We start from the raw sequence: 21,399 nt of genomic DNA on the forward strand, positions 1-21,399 counted from the left end.
TGTTACCAGTGAGACGCCAATGAACCCTCTCACTGCCACCTACAGCCTGGGCTTTATAAATCTACTACTCCCTCTCCACGGCTTTCAAGTTCTCTTGGCTTTTGTTGTTTGGGCTCTACCTCAGTTCCAGTTGATCTCTGGGTTGCTCTATGTTGTTTTTCCTGCTAATCTTTTTCCTAAGAGTCACATGCATACCTGAGATCCCACGCTTCAATACCGGCGTCGATACTGGCATGCGACAAACCCTCCGCAGTTGGGCAGCTCATCAAGTAAATCTCCAAAGCTAGGGTTTATTTTGCGCTTAATCTTTTGTGCTTTGTACTGAAAGGAGCTCAGATATAGCTTTTTATTTGAAAACCCATGGCCTGTAATACTTGGAACTTCAACCCTGGAATGTATATTGGGGTTTAGACCTCCTGTTTTCAATCTATGAAATTTTCCTTGGGAAGAAAATTAAAGGCAAAAAGTATATTTTACCTCATCATTTCATGAATTGTCATTTTACTAATCCAGTTTTAATTTTTTTTAATCCTAATTTTATAAAAATAATATTTATTAATCCCTAAATTCCTAATAAACAAGTCACGTGAATGCACACAATATTGAGCGTCAACTTATTTAAATGATTGCATTAATTAAAAATAAAAAGTATATATATATATACATATAACAGTTAAAATTGAATTCTAAATACTTTCCACTGAAAAATATAACAATTACAACTTTAAAGAAACCTACTTCTTTATTACGATAGTCTTTAAGGCATTTATCACTGTCTCTATGCCTTCTGTGTTCTCCGCCTTCACTCTTCCTCTTTCTGCTTCACATTCTAAGACTCTTCCCCTTTGGCAAGTGCCTCTATTGCTCCAGTTACTCCTCCTTCACTCACTCAAGTGCATCCCCTCCCACCCTCTTCTCTCTTTTCCCTTCCTTTGCCTTGCCAACCCAATTTTCTCCTTCTCTACCTCAATAGAGCCAATAATCAGGCCATTAATGAGAAAATGGCTACAACCCTTCTTTGTGTAGTAAAAATTGTTTGTGCAATGAAAATTGCTTGCAGAAAGATAGCTTGAGAGGCATTAAAGCACTTGGCTTTGGTGCCAAAAAGGAAGTGGAATCTAGAAACATCTCTAAATTTGAAATTTTTGAAAAATAAAAAAGAGAAAACGTTGATGGAACCATCATTGGATGACCTAAGAATACCTAAGGATGTGGAGCGAATTGTTTCTACTGAAATTGCTAAGAACAATGGAAATTCTATAACTCAACTCATTATTTTAAGAGTCTTGATAATGGAAGTAATGTATAGAGAAAGCAGAGTTTGAAAAGGAATTTTCTTTATTTTTAATTAGAATTATTTATGATATTTTGGCACGACTACATTTAATGCATCTTTTATACATCTAAATAGGTCTAAATGTATCATACACATCAATTTATATTTTTTAAATGAACTATTAAATATCACTTTTATAAAATTAAAGGATAAAAAGAAACAAATTAAAATTAAAGAAGTAAAATGGCAATTCATGAAAAAGTGAGCGAAAATATACTTTTTGCCAAAATTAAACTTTTACCCTTTCCAGAACAGGTATATATATATATACACAAACACACACATAAATTGAATACATCTTATTTTTGTCCTGAACTTTAGAAGGATGTTTAATTTACTCAGAATTCAATTCGCGGCTCAATTTATCAATCAAGTTTGCCCATTTTTGCAAAACAAAATAAAATAATTTTGCAAGTTTTTAATAATAAAATATTAATGTTATATTTTAATTTTATCAAAATTGTTTAATAACAAAAACTAACTATCTTTAATTTTATTTTTCAATTATGATGTTTTAATACTAACATACAAAATAATATTTTATTATTAAAAATTTGAAAATTAGTATTTTAATCATTTTTGCCAAAAATGGGTTAATTTATCCTATATCAAAAGGTAGGTCTATATATGATTCCTAGGGTCCCTACTGAACTAAAGAATTGTATCCTATCATACCAAAATCGAAAAAACTGCCACTGAAAAGGAAGTTGTTTATGTCAGAAGTTGCTTTCTTTTATATAGCTCACTAATTTCACAAGCTCTATGTGGCAGCTTGATTTTTTTCTAGGGACCTACATTGAACTTATTGAAGCTTCGGCACTTTAACCTACTCAACTAATAGCAAGTGGAGAGGAAGTTAGGTAGAGGTCGTTTTTCTCGTGCAACCATTATTCTGACCTACCTTTCCTTTGCCTCAATGAAAACACCACTATCCTATTGCATTGCATATTTAGGATGTTAGGGTATGAGATTCATCTGCTAAAGTATATAACCTCCAAAAGATATACAAATTATCATTCTGTTTCATCTCCTATAAAATCCTACCTCCCTAAAACATGTTATCGTGTTCATATGCCGCTGCCACGTTAAAAAGCAGAAATATAGAACAAGATCTAACTATGCAATAATTGCAAGAAAGGAAACAATCTAAGGCTACAGAAAATGACATTTACCTTTGATTGCAAGGTTGTGGGCATGTAACATATTAGAAATCCAATCCCAACTTTAAAATTCAGGTGCTGAAGTTAGAAGGATTAATAGAATATAAAGATGTTGCAAGATCTACCAGTAGGCGATATGGAATAAAGATCAAGTAGAATTTTTTTAAACAGTCCGCCTCCACAGTCCACACATGCAGGTGAGAAATGCAATAAAGGAAGTCACATAAGCCTCTGACAAATGATCCAAAGTAAAAAATTCAGTTGTGATACCATATTAGAAACCCAAGCCTAAAATTAAAACATAAGTTCTAAGGTTAGAAGGGTTAACAGGTTGAAAAACGGTTCCTAGGCCTACAAGCAAGCACATGGGAAGAATTTTTGTTTTGAAATATTCAAAATGTTAAAAACCAAAGACCAAACTGTCCAAAGATTTCAAACACATATGATGTTTATCAGAACGGTGATGAGTGAGAGCATTTCCCTATATTAAAACTTTTAACCATATCTTAACATTAGTATTTACTTAATTGCAGTGTTACATCTAATTTTATGTCTAAAGTAAAAATATAAAGTAAATGAACAATCAATATTATATCATAATGCACGGTATTTGTATGGCTACATATGCGCATTTACGGCCCAGTCAGTAGCAAATTCAACATATTAAAACTGGAGAATAAAAAAATCATCAGTTTGGATCACTTTTTTGCTTAGCAGACATATCTACAAATAATATATGAATTTCTTGCTCTCTGAAAAAACAGATGCTTCCTAAATTCTTAAATAATTCCAAATAATCACTCTCAAGATTCTCCTTTCTTCCCTAAAGTGCACTATTTTACCCTGCTTAAGTTCTTGCTCAAATATTTTCATCTCTTGTTTACTAATCTACATTGCTGAAAGCAAATGGCTCATAAATCATCTCAGCACATGGCAACCGTGTTCATCATTCACAAACAGAGTTGCATAACTTTTGAATATAATCCAAACACTCATTCCTAAATCAAACTACTAGTTATAAAAATAAAAAATGAAAAGTGGTGATGGGTTTCTCTTCTTATGCAAACAAATGGTATTAACTTGCAGGCATTAGTGGATCAACTCTTCTAGGCAAAACAAAAACAAAATCGATGAAAAAAAGACTGCAGAACAGTGCAAGTCAGCCATTGATCAAATGTTAAGAATTTACATTATTCTTAAGTATTTCATTGATTATAGTAAGAAATACTCTGGAAATATAACTTATTATACAGATATTTCATGAAAATGCAAGAGGCAGAGGAGTTGGGGGAGAAAAATTGGGCATTACAATGGTAATTTTGCCGGAGTACCTGGATCACGAGGATACTTCCTTGGAGTGGGGCGATCTTTTACACATATGATTGCTGTCCGCTGCCCATTTGGGCTGTGTGATTCCACTACAAATGGTAAAGGTACACTAATATCACTTCTATGAGGAGGTAACATAATCAAAAAGAAAAATCCACAGTGATGTTCCAGGCAAAGTTGACAACAATGTTTATGGATAGCACCTTGGATCAACCAAAAACTACATGATTGATCAGATTTTCCATATTGCATGACATAAATCTATGTCATTCTCATTATGTTTTCAGCTCAATTTTTCAGTTCTCAGGTTGAAGGCATAAATTTTAACCAGTTCATAACAGAACTATGAACGTGAACCAATGCTATGTGTTATATAAAAGAAGCTACCAATTACATGTTAAAGTTGGTCAAATCTTATCAAAGCAGCAGCATTTCATTATGTTTGCTTTCATAAATAAGAAAACAAGCGGGGCATATTGGACAAACCCATAGACTGATACAAATATGAACCATATTTGAAAAATGAAATAACTCATACGAGTTCTATTACCAAATATGTGAAGGACTAATATCTCAAACTTGACATTTTTAGTATAGCATGGGCACCTGAGCAAAGTTGCAATATAGATGCACCCATTAGTTGGATTGATTTTTCTGCATTTTGAACTTCCACCTGTTTACATTCACAATTTAAGAAGATCACTGATAGGTGATAACTCATATTCACAAAAGATCTAGGTAAAAAGTGAAAATAAATAAATAAATGGAATGGCAATTGTTCTAATAGTTACGTGAAGGATTTACCCAAATAACGATTGTAAGAATCATTACATTTCACAATACTATATATGCACAAGCCTTTTCTTATAAATTTATAACCAACCAACGAATTTGCAGAAAACAATTTATTCTTCAGCTTTTAACAGAGAAAAGTGAAATACTTATTCTATAATGAAATCCTTCCTACTGCATTTAACTGAAAATGCTAAAGAAAAGAAAATGGGAGAATTTTCTATCAATTAACATCCCAACACCTCTTTAGTCAATTATCTATAACTTTTTTAAAGGAACTCAAATTCTCACATTTTACTGTATTACACATCTTACAGGGTTGATGTTCGTAATAATCATATGAACTTCTTTCTGTGGACGGCTTTTATTCTTGCCTTTTGGCTAATGGGATGAATCTTTAATACACTTGCTTTGTTTCAGATTGGTGACATCTCATTCAAGTGAATTCTTTGATTGATAAAAGTTCATTGGTCCATCAACTCCTAAAACGAGAAACCCCCACTAAACTTTAAATGCCATCTCAATGAGACCATCCACAAGAATGGCCAATGCTTTATGATTTAAAGCAATTGTTAATTATATGTATCCTCTATGAAAGAGAGAAAAATAAAAAATTCACTGGCTCCCACAGTCCCACCACCAGGTATATATAAAAACAAACTAACCATTGTGTATATCTGAACGGGTTTCATATGCATGACTGTGATGTTCATTACACTAATATTTTCACTGAGTATAGCAATGAGGTAGGAGTTCCAAATCCAGAAAACATATACATACTTGGGGATCATGGCCCTTTGCAGCTACAAACAACCCACCAACTCGAACTAGAGGAAGACAGTACTCCGCTAAAATAGGGAGAAAATCGGTAACGGTTATTTCCTTCGAAGAATTGCAGACATAAAAGAAATTAGAATAGGTGGGTTGTGGGAATTACATAAAACTCTCATTTCTGCAACTGCTCTGGCAACTGCTACATCAAATTGCTCTCTGAAGCAATCATTCCGCCCTAAACTCTGTCCTATAATAAGCTTCAGGAAATGAGCAAAACCACAATGCGACCTTTTCCCTTTTATTATTATGAGGATGAACCTCTGGATGCCGAGCCAGTTAGCGAGACTCAGACATCATGTGAGTCTAGATTTTCAATAATGCACGAATATAACTAGAAGGGCATATCTATACTTTACTCAGGGGGGAATATGATTATTAAACAATGCCTACCAAAAAACGAAGTTATGAAGTACTTAGGCAAGGAACAACACCTCTGCTCTGCCCCTTACAACTTCAACATTTGACAACCCAGTAACGCTAACTGCATGCTCCAAGAAAACGCAACGCTTGTTCATGGACTCCAAAAGGGTTATTTTCCAGCCTACGCTTCATTAAAAAATAAAATACCATCACATAAAACATAAGTGAAAAAAACAACACATAAAAAGGATAGAGGAAAAGAATGCTAAATTCACCAGGGCAAGCAATAGCTAAAACCAGTCCAGGAAGCCCAGGACCAGTTCCAACATCAACAAGTTTGAGATTGTCAACCGAAGAGTTGCAATGCGAAACATAAGAATCACGAATAGGACGTAGCAATGCGAGTGAGTCCTCTACATGCCTTTTCATGACTTCATTCGCGTCGGTAACAGCAGTAAGATTCATTTTCTGCAACATTGTAGCAATTATAAACTCTCTAATAGAAGAAAGAAATAAAGACAGAATTAAGCGCGTTGTGCTTTGGGAAGGAGGGAGAAGAGACCTGGTTCCAGTCGAGAAGAGCCTCAACGTAATGGTGAATCTGGCCTTTTTGGCGGGAAGTCAGCGTCTCATAAGAGGAAGACGTATGAGTTGATGTTGCAATTATCCTTTTTGCGCTGATTCTGCGATGATAAAATGCGTTTGGTTTTGAGATTGGAAGGTGTTTGACAAATGTCCCGATAGAAAAAGGAAACTGGACATTATCACTTCTGTAGAGGTAGAGCCTCAGCCCAAACATCATTTTTTATTCCCGCACCGGCTCTCTCGTTCGCTTGATCGGGAATTAATTTATATAGGAAAATTTACAGCTTCAACCCTTAATTTGTTACTAATAACGAATTAGTCCATAATTTTGAAAATAAACTATTGAATCCCAACTTATAGTTGCTGCTTTCGGCATTTTGATAGGAATAACTGAATTAAAGAATTTCAAATTCCCATTCATGTTAAAATTATGTGTATTTAGTTAATTTTTAAAAAAAAATTATAGAAATTTAAAATTATTTCTTTTTTTTTATAAAAAGAGTAATTTATTTTTCTTCCTCCTCTAACGCAATTAAATTACTTATAAGAAATTTACTACTTAAGAAATAATTTATTTAAATTAAATAAAATTTAAATATTTTATTTGAAAAAAAAATCACTATACACAACTTTTGTCTTCTCACCTTCACTCTGCAAGCTGGTAAAATCGAAGATAACACCCATATGATAGTGTAATTATAATAACTTTTGATATGATATAATTTGATGAAATAAATATAAAATATGTTACAGTACAACAAAATAATTTAGCATATTCTTGATGATTTAAGATACTACAATTAGAAAATATCTTAATAAAAAACTATATTAATGGTATTTTGGACATTGTGTATATATGTATAATGTTTTAATAATATAATATATAAAAATTTTTTTGAAAGCAATAAAATTATTTAAAAATTAAAAAAAATTACTTTTTCATTAATAAAATACAGCATAATTAATAAATTTATTAAAAAATAATATATAGTATAATTAACGAGTACATTTTTTAATATTTCAGTTTTTAAATTTTAACTCTATTAAAATTAACTATCTTTTTATCAAAAATACAATTAATAATAAAAATTGACTGAAATATTATTTTTAAAACACAATAATTTAGTCTTTAAAATTTAATTCATATAAATTTATAGTTTTACTCTCAAAAAATCCAATCTACTAAATTTTATTTAGGAATTCAATCTACTAAACTTCATTTATGAATCAAAGGAACAAATTTAAAATTTTAAACTCAATCTTCACAAATAAATAAAAAAAATTTAATAAATTTAATATTTAAATTTAATTAATATAATAAAAATTAAGAAGAAAATATTTTTTTCATCCTTAAAATATAACATAATTAATAGATTTATTTTTCTATTTTTTAAACTCAATGCTTTAATTTCTAAAATTTAATTTTATCAAAATATAATAAAAAAAATTTTAAATTCAATCTCCATAAACGAATAAAATTTTTTAATAAATTTTAATATTTAAACTTAACAAATATAATAAAAATTAAAATGTATAAAATTTAAATTATTAAAAATAAAAAATAAAAATTCAATAGAAATTATTTTTTAATACCGCTCCTCATCCATCACTATTTTGCCGTTTCATAACTACATTAAAATATTTTTAAAATTTTAAAAAATCTACTAATTAGTCATTCCGTTAATACTAGTCATTAAATATTATAAAAAAAATTAAAATACATCTAACAAAGAAAGACTATTTTATAAACCTTTTAATAATTCGAGTGATTAACTAATAAATTTTTTAAAATTATAGAGATTAATTAATAAAATATTTAACAATAAAATTAACGAAATTAATTAGTAAAATTTTAAAATATTTTTAATATTAAAAATATTTTAATTTAATTTTAAAATTAAAACATTAACTAGTGAATTTATCCATATTATAAAAATTAAATAATTTTTCTATTTTATCATTTATAAGAATATGTTTAAGATTATATTTTTTATATTTTTTATTAAATATAAATAATTTATTTAACAAAAATTTTTAATAAAAATCATAAATTTTGAAGAAATTAAATTTTAAAAATGAAAGTATTGAATGTAAAAGTAAAAGAATAAATTTATTAATTATGTTATATTTTAAAAATTAAAAAATATTTTAAAAAAAATAAAATTTTGAATGAATATTTTTTATATAAAAAAATTAGGAATTTAAATATTTTAAACGAAAAGTTTTATTTTAATATTTTTTTTATCGTAGCTAATAGTAATTTGATGAGAAATTATAATTTTTTTGATATGATGTAATTTGATGAAATAAATTATTTAAAATGAAAATAAAAAAACTAAATTATGAATTTCGTAAATTAATTTGTAATATTATCCGTAACAAAAAGTTCCAAATTTTGTCGGGGATTCTAGATAGCTTGTCTTTTAATGAATTTACTGTGCATATAATTAATTATTTATTAACTGATAAAAAGAATTCATAAGAAATTTCAAGTTTTATTTTTTTTTTTTAAACTAAAAATGTAATTGCATTTAAATTTGGAAGTCTAACATCAAAGCATGAACAATCAATTGTGGAGGGGTGTTCAGCCACTCCATCCTGTCTGAAATAGTAGAGGCAACTCTAACTATAAGATGTGCCACACTATTGACCGATCGAGGAACAAAACTCACAGATACTGAATTCATCTCTGCTATTAGAGATTTACAATCATCAACAAGGGACCCAAAACTAGAAAAATCAGAAGTTGAAAAAGAAAGCAAAGCCTTCACTATCGTAAGAGTATCTGATTCCAACACTATCTGATCATAACCCAGCCTCTTAATCCAACTCAGAACTTTTCTAATGGCAATTAGCTCAGCTGTTTTAGGAGAGAAGTAATCAAGGAGTCTATGTTGACAAGCGCCAACAAAAGAGTCATCATATGAGCGAAGCACTCCACCAACTCCAATGAAGCCATCAAGTTTTACCTTTTAATATCTCATCTCTTATTTTTATTTTAAAAAAAAATTCAATCAGGTAATAAATAAAATTAAAATAAAATAAAATAAAATAAAAGCAAGATAGCTATAAACAACACCAAAATTAATATGAGCGGGTCCAGTAAAATATTCCACTATCCAAATTATTTCATGTGAATGATTAGTAACAACTTTAGGCATTATTTATCAAAGGGAAAACTTGTCCGAATTAAACTGAATCAGCACATAAAACTATTGTGGATTTGCTGCAGGCAAGAATTTCTCTGAATAAAATTTTTATGTATATATTTATTAGTAAAATTAATAAAAATAGAATAATAATAAATTTATATTAAATTATAAATATAAATAATATTAGGGAAATAAAATTATATTGCGATTAGGTTAATTCTGTTAAAAAAAATATAACAGATTATTTTTATTTGCCTCAGTTTGTTTTCTTATCTTACTGGTGACTAATTGCCTCTCCTTTCGGCGAGTTCCAACGATAGTAAATCTAGAATTGCTCACTCTTCAGCAAACTGTTTCTTTCTGTGGACTTGAGTCTTGGATCTTATTATTCTTATTAGCAATAAATTTTAATCAATTTTTGATGATGGTGATGATAAGGAGCTTGTGAGGGCCCTGTCTGTGTGTCTATTACTACAGATTTCTAAGTTGTAATGATGTAATAAGCAGATAATTTTGGAAGCAAACAAGTTACAGGACAAGCAACACAACACTTTCAACTGTTGTGTCATAGGAGCCACCCACACACTACCTTCTGCCCTTAGTGGGACTCATTGTTTAGAATGAGAAGCATGGTCTGTGGGTCCTCAGTCATACTCACCTTATACTTATATTTAGTTAATTTATAGGATATCTTATTTTTCTATATATTTTTCAATATTGAGAATTTAAATTATACTTTTTCTTAATTTATTTTTTTTACTGTATTAGAAGAATAATGATTTATTTTTGCTGTGCAAGTCTTTTTATTTCTAGACAAGGCAAGAGTTTAGACATATGTGTAGATAAAGAGTAGCAGACAGGAATACTGTGAACTTTTGATCTTTTGGGTTTAGACTTTGTTTGGTGCTAAAAAGATCTTGAATCTCCGGAATTTTATTTATTTATTTTCACTTTTTTTTTTAAACTTTGTTCTAGAGTTTCAACTTTTTTCCATCTACTGTATACTTTTGTTTCCAATAGTTTGAAAAAAAAAACAATTTTCCTCCACTAGTAATTTTGAAGGAGAAAGTGGAATGAAAGGCTGGTTCATGTGGGTGACTTTATCAGGGTCAAACATAAAGTGATGGCCTCATGGAGCATGGCTTTCATTATTATTTTCTTCTTTTTCTTTTTCTTTTTAAAGTTTTTGCCCCCTAAGATAAAATTAGTTCCATTCTTCAAAAACAATAAAAATATTGGGCATTTCATGATATCTTCATTTGATAGACCAATTAAGACCATTTGATCAAGGTTAATTTTGTTTTACTGTATTTTTCCTAAAAAGTGAAGTTTATTTTCCCCAAATGTGGATTTTAATTTGATGCAATGAAAAATTTAAAAAAAAAATAATTAGCATGCTATAGGATTTGAAGGAAAGAGAATACATAACATGAGAGAATGTAAAAAAGAAAAAAGAAATAGTATATATAACTAATTATTTAATTAAAAGAAATATATCAAACACATATCATAACTATTACCTAGGCTTTCAAATCAGAAGAAGGATTGAGATGACACAAATAAAAGAAAAGAAATGCTCAAATGGGAATCTTATGCTTCGCTGTAAACCTTACTTGATAGTTCCAAAAGTAAAAGAAAAATATATTTTTTCCTAGACAGAAAAAAGATTATGTCATTTGAGAAACAGCAACAAACATTTTTGTCCTCTTTCCTATATTCACCAGGCTTCTTTTGCAGAGGAAGCCATTGCGTTAATGTACTCAATCCACCAGGCCAGGCCAGGCCACACTCCCTCCCTCGATATACCACAATCTCTTTCTCTCTCCTCACCTCATGTGTACTCTATCGTTTCTCTCGCCATTGTCAGTTCTGCACTCTCCTGAGTTCTATGATTCCATTTCCAACCTCATTCTTTTATATCTTATTATATTATATATATATACCATAGTGTCGTAATCTCTGCAACTTCCTGTGAAAAATTCTTTTCTTTACCTAAACCCAATAAAGCTTGCTATTAGCATTTCCCTCAATCCCATATACAGTCACAAACAGCCTTTTACTGTAGAGAATTGTCATTTTTTTAATAGAGAAATGGGTTTTTTTAATACATATTCTGTTTTTAGTTGCCTATGGATATGGTCCAATCATTAATTAAGAAATGTTAATTATAGGGTTATTCACATGAAGCATATTTGATTACAATGTCAAAGTGACTGTTTGAGTCTATGCTATTGGGAGTTGCAGTCAAGAACATGGATAAGTGGTGTATCTGATTGCTCTTTCCAGGAAAAGATAAAAATGGGTCCTTTCCTTTTCATTGAGAGAGAACACGAGCTGGGGCATGAAAAAGCTACCACCAAGGGTTTCGTGATAATTCTCTCCACACACACACAAAGAAGGGGGAGAGAGAGAGAGATGGCACGCAATACTTTGGATTTTTCTTCAAGCTTTCAACCACATCGCCCTACAGCAATCATCATGCCCTCCTCCTCTTCCTTGCGCTTCTCAGGGACTATTCACCACCATCATCATTACCCCCTCACCTCTACTACGTCTCCCTGCTGCTTTTTTCGCAACCCAACAGCTCCTTCACATCCCAAATCCAAAACAAGACAACTCACAGAGAAGAAGAAGAAGAAGAAGAAGAAGAAGAAGAAGAAATGGAGTAGAGGGTTTACTCATGATGACAAAAAGCTGGCATCTTTCACTTGAAGTTAAAAAGGGTCTTTTTTACATCGAAGGATCCTACAAACAATCGGGGAATCAAGCGTCTCGGTCCGATCATTTGCTAGATCAAGCAAATCCACAAGAAGAATAATTAGAAAAGCTGCTATTTTGCTAGCTAGCTATAAGGGTTTTTCTTCTCATTTTGATCACTTACTAATTATATATTAATCACTAGTTTTTCTTTAATCTGTTTCAAGATCTTCCTTGCTGCTTAGTTTCTTTAAAAGAGAAGATTTTGTTATGTGGGTATGTGTGTTTTCTATTTGAATAGATCATTTTCATAACATCTCTCTCTCTCTCTCTCTCTTGAATGCTCATGAACATGTAATAATTGGCGTCTTGTGGAATTAATCTTTCTGTTTCTTGGTGAGACTATAAGCAATCATATACTGTTCAGAAGTTTCCTTTCAGGATGAGAAAGGAACTAAGCTTTAATACATTTGAAGGCCATGGCAGGTACATATCTATAATTATGAAACTAGGGTTTGCTGTCCATTCTTATTATCTCCTAGCTAGACATCCCATATGTCAAGTAGCTAGATGACTAAATATTCATGAGTTGATGTGTGTATGTATGTCTTATCTAGTAACAAGCTAGTACAACTACAGTTCATCATCATCATCAGATACATACATGAGGAGAGCTACCTATGCATGTCTATGCCCTAAACTTGCATACACATAGCATGGATTTATTATCCATATATGTATGGTTTTGTTTCTGTTAAATTTTTTACCAAGTACATGAATTTTTGTGTAAATAAACATCTCACTGATTATTCATGTCTATATGTATATCTACCTGTCTATTTGTCCTTGAAAACTAAACTTTCATCATCATCATTTTGTTGGGCAATAATGAAAAATTTTTAATAATTTAATTCAATAGATAATTGAGAAAGAATTTTCTGATTAGTTTATCAAGCCCTCTTAAAAATATAAAAACATTAATTAGAATAAGAAAGAAACTTAAAGAGAATGAATTAGCATGTATGAATATGCAGATGGTCTCTTGTGTGTAACTTGAAACTTTGAATTGAAAATTTTATCCAGGCTTGCAAATAACAGCATTTGTCATGTGGAAAATGCTACAAGTACTAAAATTCTTTCCCTTTGATCTGTCAGACATGGAAAAGGAAAGCAAAAAGAAAATAAAAAAAGAAATTGGAAAGGATTCGCGTGCTTGTTGGTATCCTTTTGTCAAACACTGCTACTTATATTTAGAATTTTATCACATTGTACCCCTGGATTGTACTTACTGAACCCTTGCTTTAATAACATTTCAATATGCTATCGGTCGAATAACTCTTTTTTTTATTTTTCTCCTCTGAATTTATTTTTTGAATAAATTGATAATGAGTCATATGAAATTCGTGGATTCATATAAATTCGATTTAAATAAACATTAGATAATTTAATAAAAAAAAATTCATTTCTTACGCTATTCGAACTTTGAAGCCCAGACCTGCTTCAGATGAACAGCCAGTGCCATCCACATGCACAGCAAATCTTAAGATTAAGTTAGCCCAAAGCTTCGCACCTTTTTTTTGGGACCGAGCCCAAAGGGCTCCTGTGAAACTGGGCTTTTTGAGAAAACAACGGGAAGAGTTTTGGATTGAGGTTGTGAAAGAGTAGCATTCACAACAACTTCTTCTTTGCCTCAAAGCCCAAATTGTTTGACCTTTTTTTTTTTTGAATTAGTCTAAATGTGTTAATTGAAACTCAACGTGACCAAATCAACAAATTGTAAAAATTATAGCTCAAAGATTAAGAAATTAAACTTTTTAATTCTGTAGCACAATTAATAAATCTATAAATTTAGATGTTTAGAGTATAATTAATTTAAATTAAAACTTCTGACTAATGTAGATAAAAACTTAAAAATAAAGTAAATTAAACATGAAATTAAATATTTAGCCATTAAAATGTTGTGCTTTTCATAAACAACTACAAAGTCTTTATTTGCCACCGCCAGACTGATAATATATATTTCAATATGATGAAATGAGATTTTTTGTAAAAAATAAAAAATAAATAAACAGAATACGCCTAGCTTAAAAATAAAAAAATTCATCTCTTACATTTCTGAGAAAATAAAAAATACATTTAATAAATAAAATTAATATTTTAAATTTTGACTAAAAATTTAAGTGAGAGCTAAATTTGACTGCATATTAAAAAAAAATCATGTTCAACATACTCATACTTAAAATTTAAATTAAAAAAAAAAAAAAAACATTAACAAGCCTCTTAGATTCGGCATTGTCTACAATATTGTATTATCTATTATCCAGTAGCTGATAGACAGAAGTAGGGTCACGTTCAGTCGGTTCGATTTAAAATTAAACTGAACTGAATAAATCAAAAATTAAAATTTTAATATTTATGAAAATCGAATCAAATCGATTTTGATCAGAAATTGAATCGAATTAAACCGGTCTGATTCAGTTCGATTCGGTTGGTTTTGATCGATTTCGATTTTTAATAATTTTTTTATTTTTTACACTTTATTTTTAATATTTTAAAATTTAATTAAAATATTTTAATTTTAATATAATTTAATTTCTCTATATTATTGAAAAAACATATTATTATCACTAATCGATTCGATTTTTTTGATTTTTTTCTAATCAAAATCAAATTGAACTGAAATAATTGAAATTTTTAAAATTAAAAATCAAACCGAACTAAAATATATAAAAAATCAAACTAAAATTTTAAATCAATTCAATTCGATTGATGTTTTTAATTTGAACTAAATACTGCCCACCTTGATTTTAGAACCATAAAGTTTTTAAAATATTTGTGCTTTTTCACAAGCTTATCAGATTCCAAAATATTTATATATAAATTAATTTTTTTCTACAACATTCTACACACAAAGCTTACTTGGCGTGACATGCATGTAAAATATAAGAGGGGATTAATTTTGCTTTTCAAAAGTAAAATTCACAAACAAATAGTAATTAATAAATTAAGTTTAAGCTTATATATATCCAGATCGATTAGAAATTTTAAAAAAATTAATTTATAAAATACATTCTCAAAAACACCTTAAATTAAAAAATTTAAGGTTAAGTTATGTATGCATATCGACTTTTTTTTATTAAATTAAAATTAATTAAAATTGAGAAACTTTTTTTATTAAATTAAAATTAATTAAAATTGAGAAACTCAAGTCAGGACAAATTCACTTTACCTAAAAAGGTAATCCCTATTTTAATCCCATAAGCAACGCCCACTCGCAAAAGAAAAATTAGAGAAAAAAGTGCAAAGGGTTAGTGTGAATTTGGTTGATGTGAAAACAGAAGATTGATTTGGTGAGGTTAAATTAATAACCTTAATTACTGCAATTAATTTATAGAAAATTACAGTAATTATGTAATGATACGATAAGCTTGGTTACATCAGATTAAGATGTTAATTGGTGGAGGATTTTGACAATTGGATGCTACCTAATAATGTTAGCAGATTAAAAACATTTATGTGGAGTTTGAGTAGCAGTGTTGAATTAGTTAACATTCGAAATTAATGAAAGAAATAGATATGTTGAATGAGCAATGGATCAAATTCAAAGGTCAAAAGGAAATTTAAGAAGTTGCGGTATGCCCAACAATCAACAAATTCAAAGTTCAATCCTCTCTCTCTCTCTCTTTTCATTTTCTTTGTACATGCATGAGCATCGCTGTAGATTTAACCTTTCAAGCTAAGAAAATTGGATATTGACTTGGTTTTAGCTGAGTTGAGTTCAGCTCAGTTGACAGCTATTGCGTTTAACATTTCGGTCGGTCTTCATTAATAATTTATTTTTTTTTTATTTTACAATATAATAAATTAAAAATTAAACTAATATATATATATATATATATATATATATATATATATATAATTTAAAGAGAATTTTTCTCTAATATATTTCACCTCTCATATAATTTTTATCTTTTTTTATTTTTAATTGCTTTAAGTATTGTTCACTACCAAATTTTTTAATCATTTTAAATCATTCCATGCAAATTCTAAATTTATTAATACTCTCTCTTTTTTTAATTTGTCATTTAAGATTTTTGTAATTTTAATAAAAATAAAAATATTATATGACCTTCTATTAAAATCTATATATAAATATTTTAAATTAATTAATATTTTAGAAATATATGACTTATTAAAAGGTAAACGGTGAAAAAAAATATATGTATAAAACTCAACGATTTTTGGATTGTAATCGAGCCGAACCGAGTTTTAATAAGTGTAATATCTATTATTAAATAAATTTAAAAGTTTGAGTTGGAGATTAAACTCAACTCGAGTTTCAATTTAAACTCGACTCTATTTTCATTTATAAGTTTGAGTTCGATTTATAAAATAAATTTTAAACTTCAATTTGATTTGAACTCGATTCGTAATAAAATCATTTATCATATTAACGAGCGAACTCAAATTCGATTAAAAAAACTTAAATTTAAAATTATTTTATCTTGAATTTGAGCTTAAACAAATTCAATATATTTAAATTATAAAATTGTTAATAAATTTTTAAATTAATTTTTTTATTCAATTGAAATCTCTCAAACCTACAAATGATAAAAAAGAATATAGAAATATTGTTTTTTTATAAAAAAATTACAATTCTTGGTATCTTATCCACTTTTAATATGGAATTAGTGTTGGTAAATGAATCTGGTTACGAGTTTATTTGTGAGTCGGCTCATGAGTTTGTTCGTGAATCTATTTACGAATCAGCTCGCTACTTTGTTCATAAAATTAAAAACGAGCCGAACTCGCGAATTTAAATGAGTCGAATACTATTAAATTCAAGTTCGATTCGTTTATTAAATGAGTCTAAAAAGTAAGCTCGAGTAAGACTCATTTAAAAAACAGATCGAGCTCGATAAAGTTTTAAGATCGAGCAAAACCCATTTAGAAAATAAATTGAATCTGATCAAATTTTTATCGAATCGAGTCTTGAATAACTGATGAACAGTTTGATTTCTTTCCACTTCTGGTTGCATGTTCTATTATTGATTTTTTTTTTATAAATATTATTGAATTGCAGAATGGACACATCGATTAGTGCAATTTAGGGGTGAGCAGAATCCGGTTCAAACTGAAAAAACCGATCGAACCGAATCGATTTGAAAATTTGGTTTGATTTTTTATACATTTCGGTTCGATTCGGTTTTAAATTTCAAAAATTTCAGTTATTTCGGTTCGATTCGGTTTTGATCAGAAAAAAACCGAAAAAACCGAACCAAACCGATTAGGGATAATAATATATTTTTTCAATAATATCAAGAAATTAAATTATATTAAAATTAAAATATTTTAATTAAATTTTAAAATATTAAAAATAAAGTGTAAAAAATTTAAAAAATATTAAAAATTGAAACCGATCAAACCGAATCGAATCGAACCGAACCAGGCCGGTTCGGTTCGATTCAATTTTTGACCAAAATCGATTCGGTTCGGTTTTCATAAAAACTAAAATTTCGATTTTCGGTTTATTCGGTTCGGTTCGATTTTAAACCGAACCGACCGAATGCTCACCCCTAGTGCGATTATAATTTTATGGACAATGTCATTAATTAATCTTCAACATTACTTCAACCAAAACTTATTCAATATGTCTCACGGCGTGGACATCAATAATCATTCAATCGTTTATTTCTAATAAAAATCTTTTAAAAAAAAATCATAGAAAAATTTTGCATAAGAATTTTTTTTAAAAAAAAAAATGCATTAGTAATAAGCTAAATTACAACTTGCCTCTTCATATTTCTTAAAAATTTTAGATTAGTTCATCTGTTTCCGATTTAAAATATTATTCTTAATATATTCAATAAAAATACCTGGACATTATTTTTTAATGAAAAGGATTAAAGTAATCAAAATACTTTTAATTTAAACAAAAATTTTACTATTTAATTTCATCCCATTTCAATGAAAATGTTCAATCTAATTATTTTTATTCAAAGTAGCTCAAAAAAACTTTGTTGAAACCCAATTTAATCTGAAATTCAAGAAATTAAACTTTTTTTTTAGTTAAATCAATAAATCAAAGAGCTATAGTCAATAATTTTTTATTCTTTATTTTTGATATGTTAGATAAAATTGAAACTTTTGCTTCATGTTTAACTAAACAATTAAAAATGAAGTAAAACATCCCAGAAAATTTAGGGATGAAAGTTGATATTTAGCTTAAACATGACTATTTCATTGTTAAAAAGGAATTTCAGGAATAAAATCATATCATAATAAAAACAAAATACTTATTTTTTTTAATAAATTTTAAGTTACAACCAATAATTTATCTTACAATCTTTTTGTCTTATAAAAATATATTCATTTTCTTTATTTTTTTTTATATAAAAATAGATTCATTTCATTTTTATTTATTCTAAAATTATATACATTATTGTTTTTGAAAATAATTATTTATTTTTTAATTTACTATTACATCATTATTTGTTATATATTGAAAAAGATAAAATTTATGTTCTAAGATAATTTAATGATATAAATTATTTAATTTTAATAGAGTAGTATGAATAAAGTATATTAAAAACAAATAAATCAAATTTTAATATTTAATGGTATTTTGTAAATTTTCTTAAATTATATAAAATAATTTTTGAAGGGAGTTATTATAAAGAAACTGAATTGTAATTGATAAAATTAATTTCAGAACTAATTTATTATAAATGGAAAATAAAGAAACTGAATTGTAATTTACCCAAATAATAAATAAACAACTTTTGGCTGCTCGCATGATTGAAACCACGAGTGTATATTGACTGGTCAATATTATGAAACGTAAACAGTGTAGGTTTTTTTTTTTTTTTTCCGTTTTGCCAAAAACAATGGCAATAATAAGTCTCAGACAGCTGGACTGACCAGTTCGCACTCGCGGTATCCTTTTGCCGGCAAGCAGAGCGAAGGTCAGTTCCGTAAATAACAAGCTCAATTTGGTTTTTAATATAATATAATCTTCGACAAAAGAAAAGTAGCTGCTCAGTGAGCAAAAAATTCTCTAAAAAACCAGTCCTCTCTTTCTCTGCTTCTGTTTTTCTCGCTGGAAATATTTGTCAAATCTTCGAGTCCTTTGAGACCCAGTCTTCTTCCTCCTCCTACTAAAACCAGCACTTCAGATTGCTACTTCTGCAAGCTATGGGTGGTAATGGCAAACACAGATGGAAAATCTCCTTCTACCGTCGCTCCAGCTCCGGCTCCAACTCCAACTCCAACTCCAAACACAAACCAGCTCATCCTCCAAAAGAGTTCTTATGTCCCATTTCTGGATCCTTAATGTCCGACCCGGTTGTTGTCTCCTCCGGTCAGACCTTCGAGCGTGTTTCTGTCCAGGTTTGCCGCGATTTGGGTTTCGCTCCTCCCCTCGACGATGAGTCGATTCCGGATTTTACTGCCGTTATTCCTAATTTAGCCATCAAATCGACGATTCTTAGTTGGTGCGATAGTTCTGGCTCTGAACGCCCTAGCCCGCCGGATTATAGCTCCGTGGAAAAAGCCGTTCGTACGAAGATGGAGGAATCGAGAACTTTGAACCCTGAGATTAGGGTCTCTGAGAAGGAGTTGCTGAAGGCTGTGTTGGAGAACCCTCCAGTTCTGTTCACGCACGCGGCGACTGAGATGACTCCCCGACCCAATCATTTCTATTCGAGCTCCTCTGAGGAATCGGTGATTGTCAATAACGCGATCGCTAGTCCGTTTACTCCATTGCCTCTTGCCACTCGGCCGGCGTGTTATACTTCGAGTTCTAGCTCATCATCTGAAATTACAGAAGCCGAAACCCTAACCCTAATGCAAAATTCCAATTCCGCCTACTCCAGTTCCAATTCCTCACTTCCTGAAGAGGAAGGGATTGTGGCTAAGCTTAAAAGCCCGGAAGTACACGAACAAGAAGAAGCGGTGATTTCATTGAGGAAGCTCACTAGAGCTCGAGAGGAAATGAGAATTTCTCTTTCCACTCCTCGATTACTTACAGCTCTCCGTTCCTCGATTGCTTCCAGATACTGTGTCGTGCAAACGAACGCCATGGCTTCACTGGTGAATCTGTCGCTGGAAAAAGCGAACAAAGTTAAAATCGTGCGGTCAGGATTTGTTCCTTTGTTGATTGATGTGTTGAAAGCAGGATCCAGTGAACCGCAAGAGCACGCTGCCGGTGCGCTTTTCAGTTTAGCTTTAGAAGACGAGAACAAGATGGCAATTGGGGTTTTGGGCGCGTTACAGCCGTTGATGCACGCTTTGAGGTCTGAGAGTGAGCGAACTCGTCATGACTCAGCTTTGGCTTTGTATCATTTGAGTCTAATACAGAGTAACCGGGTCAAGCTAGTGAAACTCGGCGCTGTGCCTACACTGCTGAGCATGGTGAAAACGGGTGACTTGGCGAGCAGGCTGTTGCTAATTTTATGCAATTTAGCTGCTTGCAATGAAGGGAGATCAACAATGCTGGACGAAAATGCTGTGGCCATATTGGTGGGGATGCTGAGAGAGGGAGGCGATAAGCTAGACTCTGAAGCAACTCGGGAGAATTGCGTGGCGGCATTATATGCATTGAGTCATGGGAGCATGAGATTTAAAGGGCTAGCTAAGGAGGCGAGATCAGTGGAGGTGTTGAGGGAGGTAGAAGAGAAAGGAAGCGATAGAGCAAGAGAGAAAGCGAAGAAAATTTTGCAGATGATGAGGGGGAGAGATGAGGACGAGGAGGAAACTGACTGGGAAGGCGTATTGGAATCAGGTGGACTCAGCCGGAGTCGATACCGGGTTGGTGGCGGGGCTAGGAATGGGAATTGCCCAAACTCGACAAATTTCTAACCGTAAAAAGGTTTGTAATTATTCATGTGAGAAGAAAACATGGGGTTTTCACTTTTCATTATGAAGGTGTACAGAAAAGATAGGGAATGTTTGAGTTTTTGATATTTTTTTTGTTTTTTTTTCCCCTTTTTTGCTAAATTAAAATTTTTTTTTGGTTAATTGGTTGTATATAGGGTTATTAAGCTATGAAATGTGCAGTGAACGTAAAATTGAATTTTTGGTAGGGGTGGTTGAAGGATTTTGGATTTAGTTGGAGCAATGTGCATGGAAGAGCTGGATTGTTGTCTTGTTTTAA

The 21,399-nt window shown here is 30.3% G+C and overlaps 2 protein-coding genes and 1 long non-coding RNA gene across 5 annotated transcripts; 2 read left to right on the plus strand and 1 right to left on the minus strand.

The window, feature by feature from the left end:
• Nucleotides 1-638: 638 nt before the first annotated feature.
• LOC110616817 (ribosomal RNA small subunit methyltransferase G) lies at nucleotides 639-6,639 on the minus strand. Of its 3 annotated transcripts, none has more exons than XM_021759311.2 (8): nucleotides 6,374-6,639; nucleotides 6,087-6,279; nucleotides 5,883-5,992; nucleotides 5,555-5,633; nucleotides 5,398-5,465; nucleotides 4,432-4,498; nucleotides 3,828-3,914; nucleotides 639-961 (listed from the first exon to the last, which is right to left on the minus strand). In XM_021759311.2, exons 1-8 carry the CDS (start codon nucleotides 6,611-6,613, stop codon nucleotides 882-884), a joined length of 924 nt encoding a protein of 307 aa, XP_021615003.1. In that variant the 5' UTR covers nucleotides 6,614-6,639; the 3' UTR covers nucleotides 639-881. The 3 variants fall into 3 exon arrangements, with proteins under 3 accessions (XP_021615003.1, XP_021615005.1, XP_043813128.1); XM_021759313.2 differs by lacking the exon at nucleotides 639-961 and adding an exon at nucleotides 1,900-2,727; XM_043957193.1 differs by lacking the exon at nucleotides 639-961 and having other exon boundaries at nucleotides 3,628-3,914.
• A 4,576-nt stretch (nucleotides 6,640-11,215) lies between these two features.
• LOC122723787 lies at nucleotides 11,216-13,577 on the plus strand. Its single transcript, XR_006350951.1, has 2 exons — nucleotides 11,216-12,731; nucleotides 13,329-13,577. It is a non-coding gene; the product is annotated as an uncharacterized LOC122723787 (long non-coding RNA).
• A 5,602-nt stretch (nucleotides 13,578-19,179) lies between these two features.
• On the plus strand, nucleotides 19,180-21,399 carry LOC110617243 (U-box domain-containing protein 38). Its single transcript, XM_021759906.2, has one exon. It carries the CDS (start codon nucleotides 19,440-19,442, stop codon nucleotides 21,102-21,104), a length of 1,665 nt encoding a protein of 554 aa, XP_021615598.1. The 5' UTR covers nucleotides 19,180-19,439; the 3' UTR covers nucleotides 21,105-21,399.

Source organism: Manihot esculenta, chromosome 6 (assembly GCF_001659605.2).
Source record: "Manihot esculenta cultivar AM560-2 chromosome 6, M.esculenta_v8, whole genome shotgun sequence".
NCBI classification, from domain to species: domain Eukaryota; kingdom Viridiplantae; phylum Streptophyta; class Magnoliopsida; order Malpighiales; family Euphorbiaceae; genus Manihot; species Manihot esculenta.

Coding starts and splice junctions, on each gene's coding strand:
- LOC110617243 (XM_021759906.2), top strand. CDS start 19,440: ATGGGTGGTAATGGCAAACACAGATGGAAAATCTCCTTCTACCGTCGC.
- LOC110616817 (XM_021759311.2), bottom strand. CDS start 6,613: ATGATGTTTGGGCTGAGGCTCTACCTCTACAGAAGTGATAATGTCCAG. Junction 6,280..6,373: donor CTCTTCTCGACTGGAACCAG/GTCTCTTCTCCC, acceptor ACAATGTTGCAG/AAAATGAATCTTACTGCTGT. Junction 962..3,827: donor GAAGTATCCTCGTGATCCAG/GTACTCCGGCAA, acceptor CTATTGAGGTAG/AGAAGGAGAAAATTGGGTTG.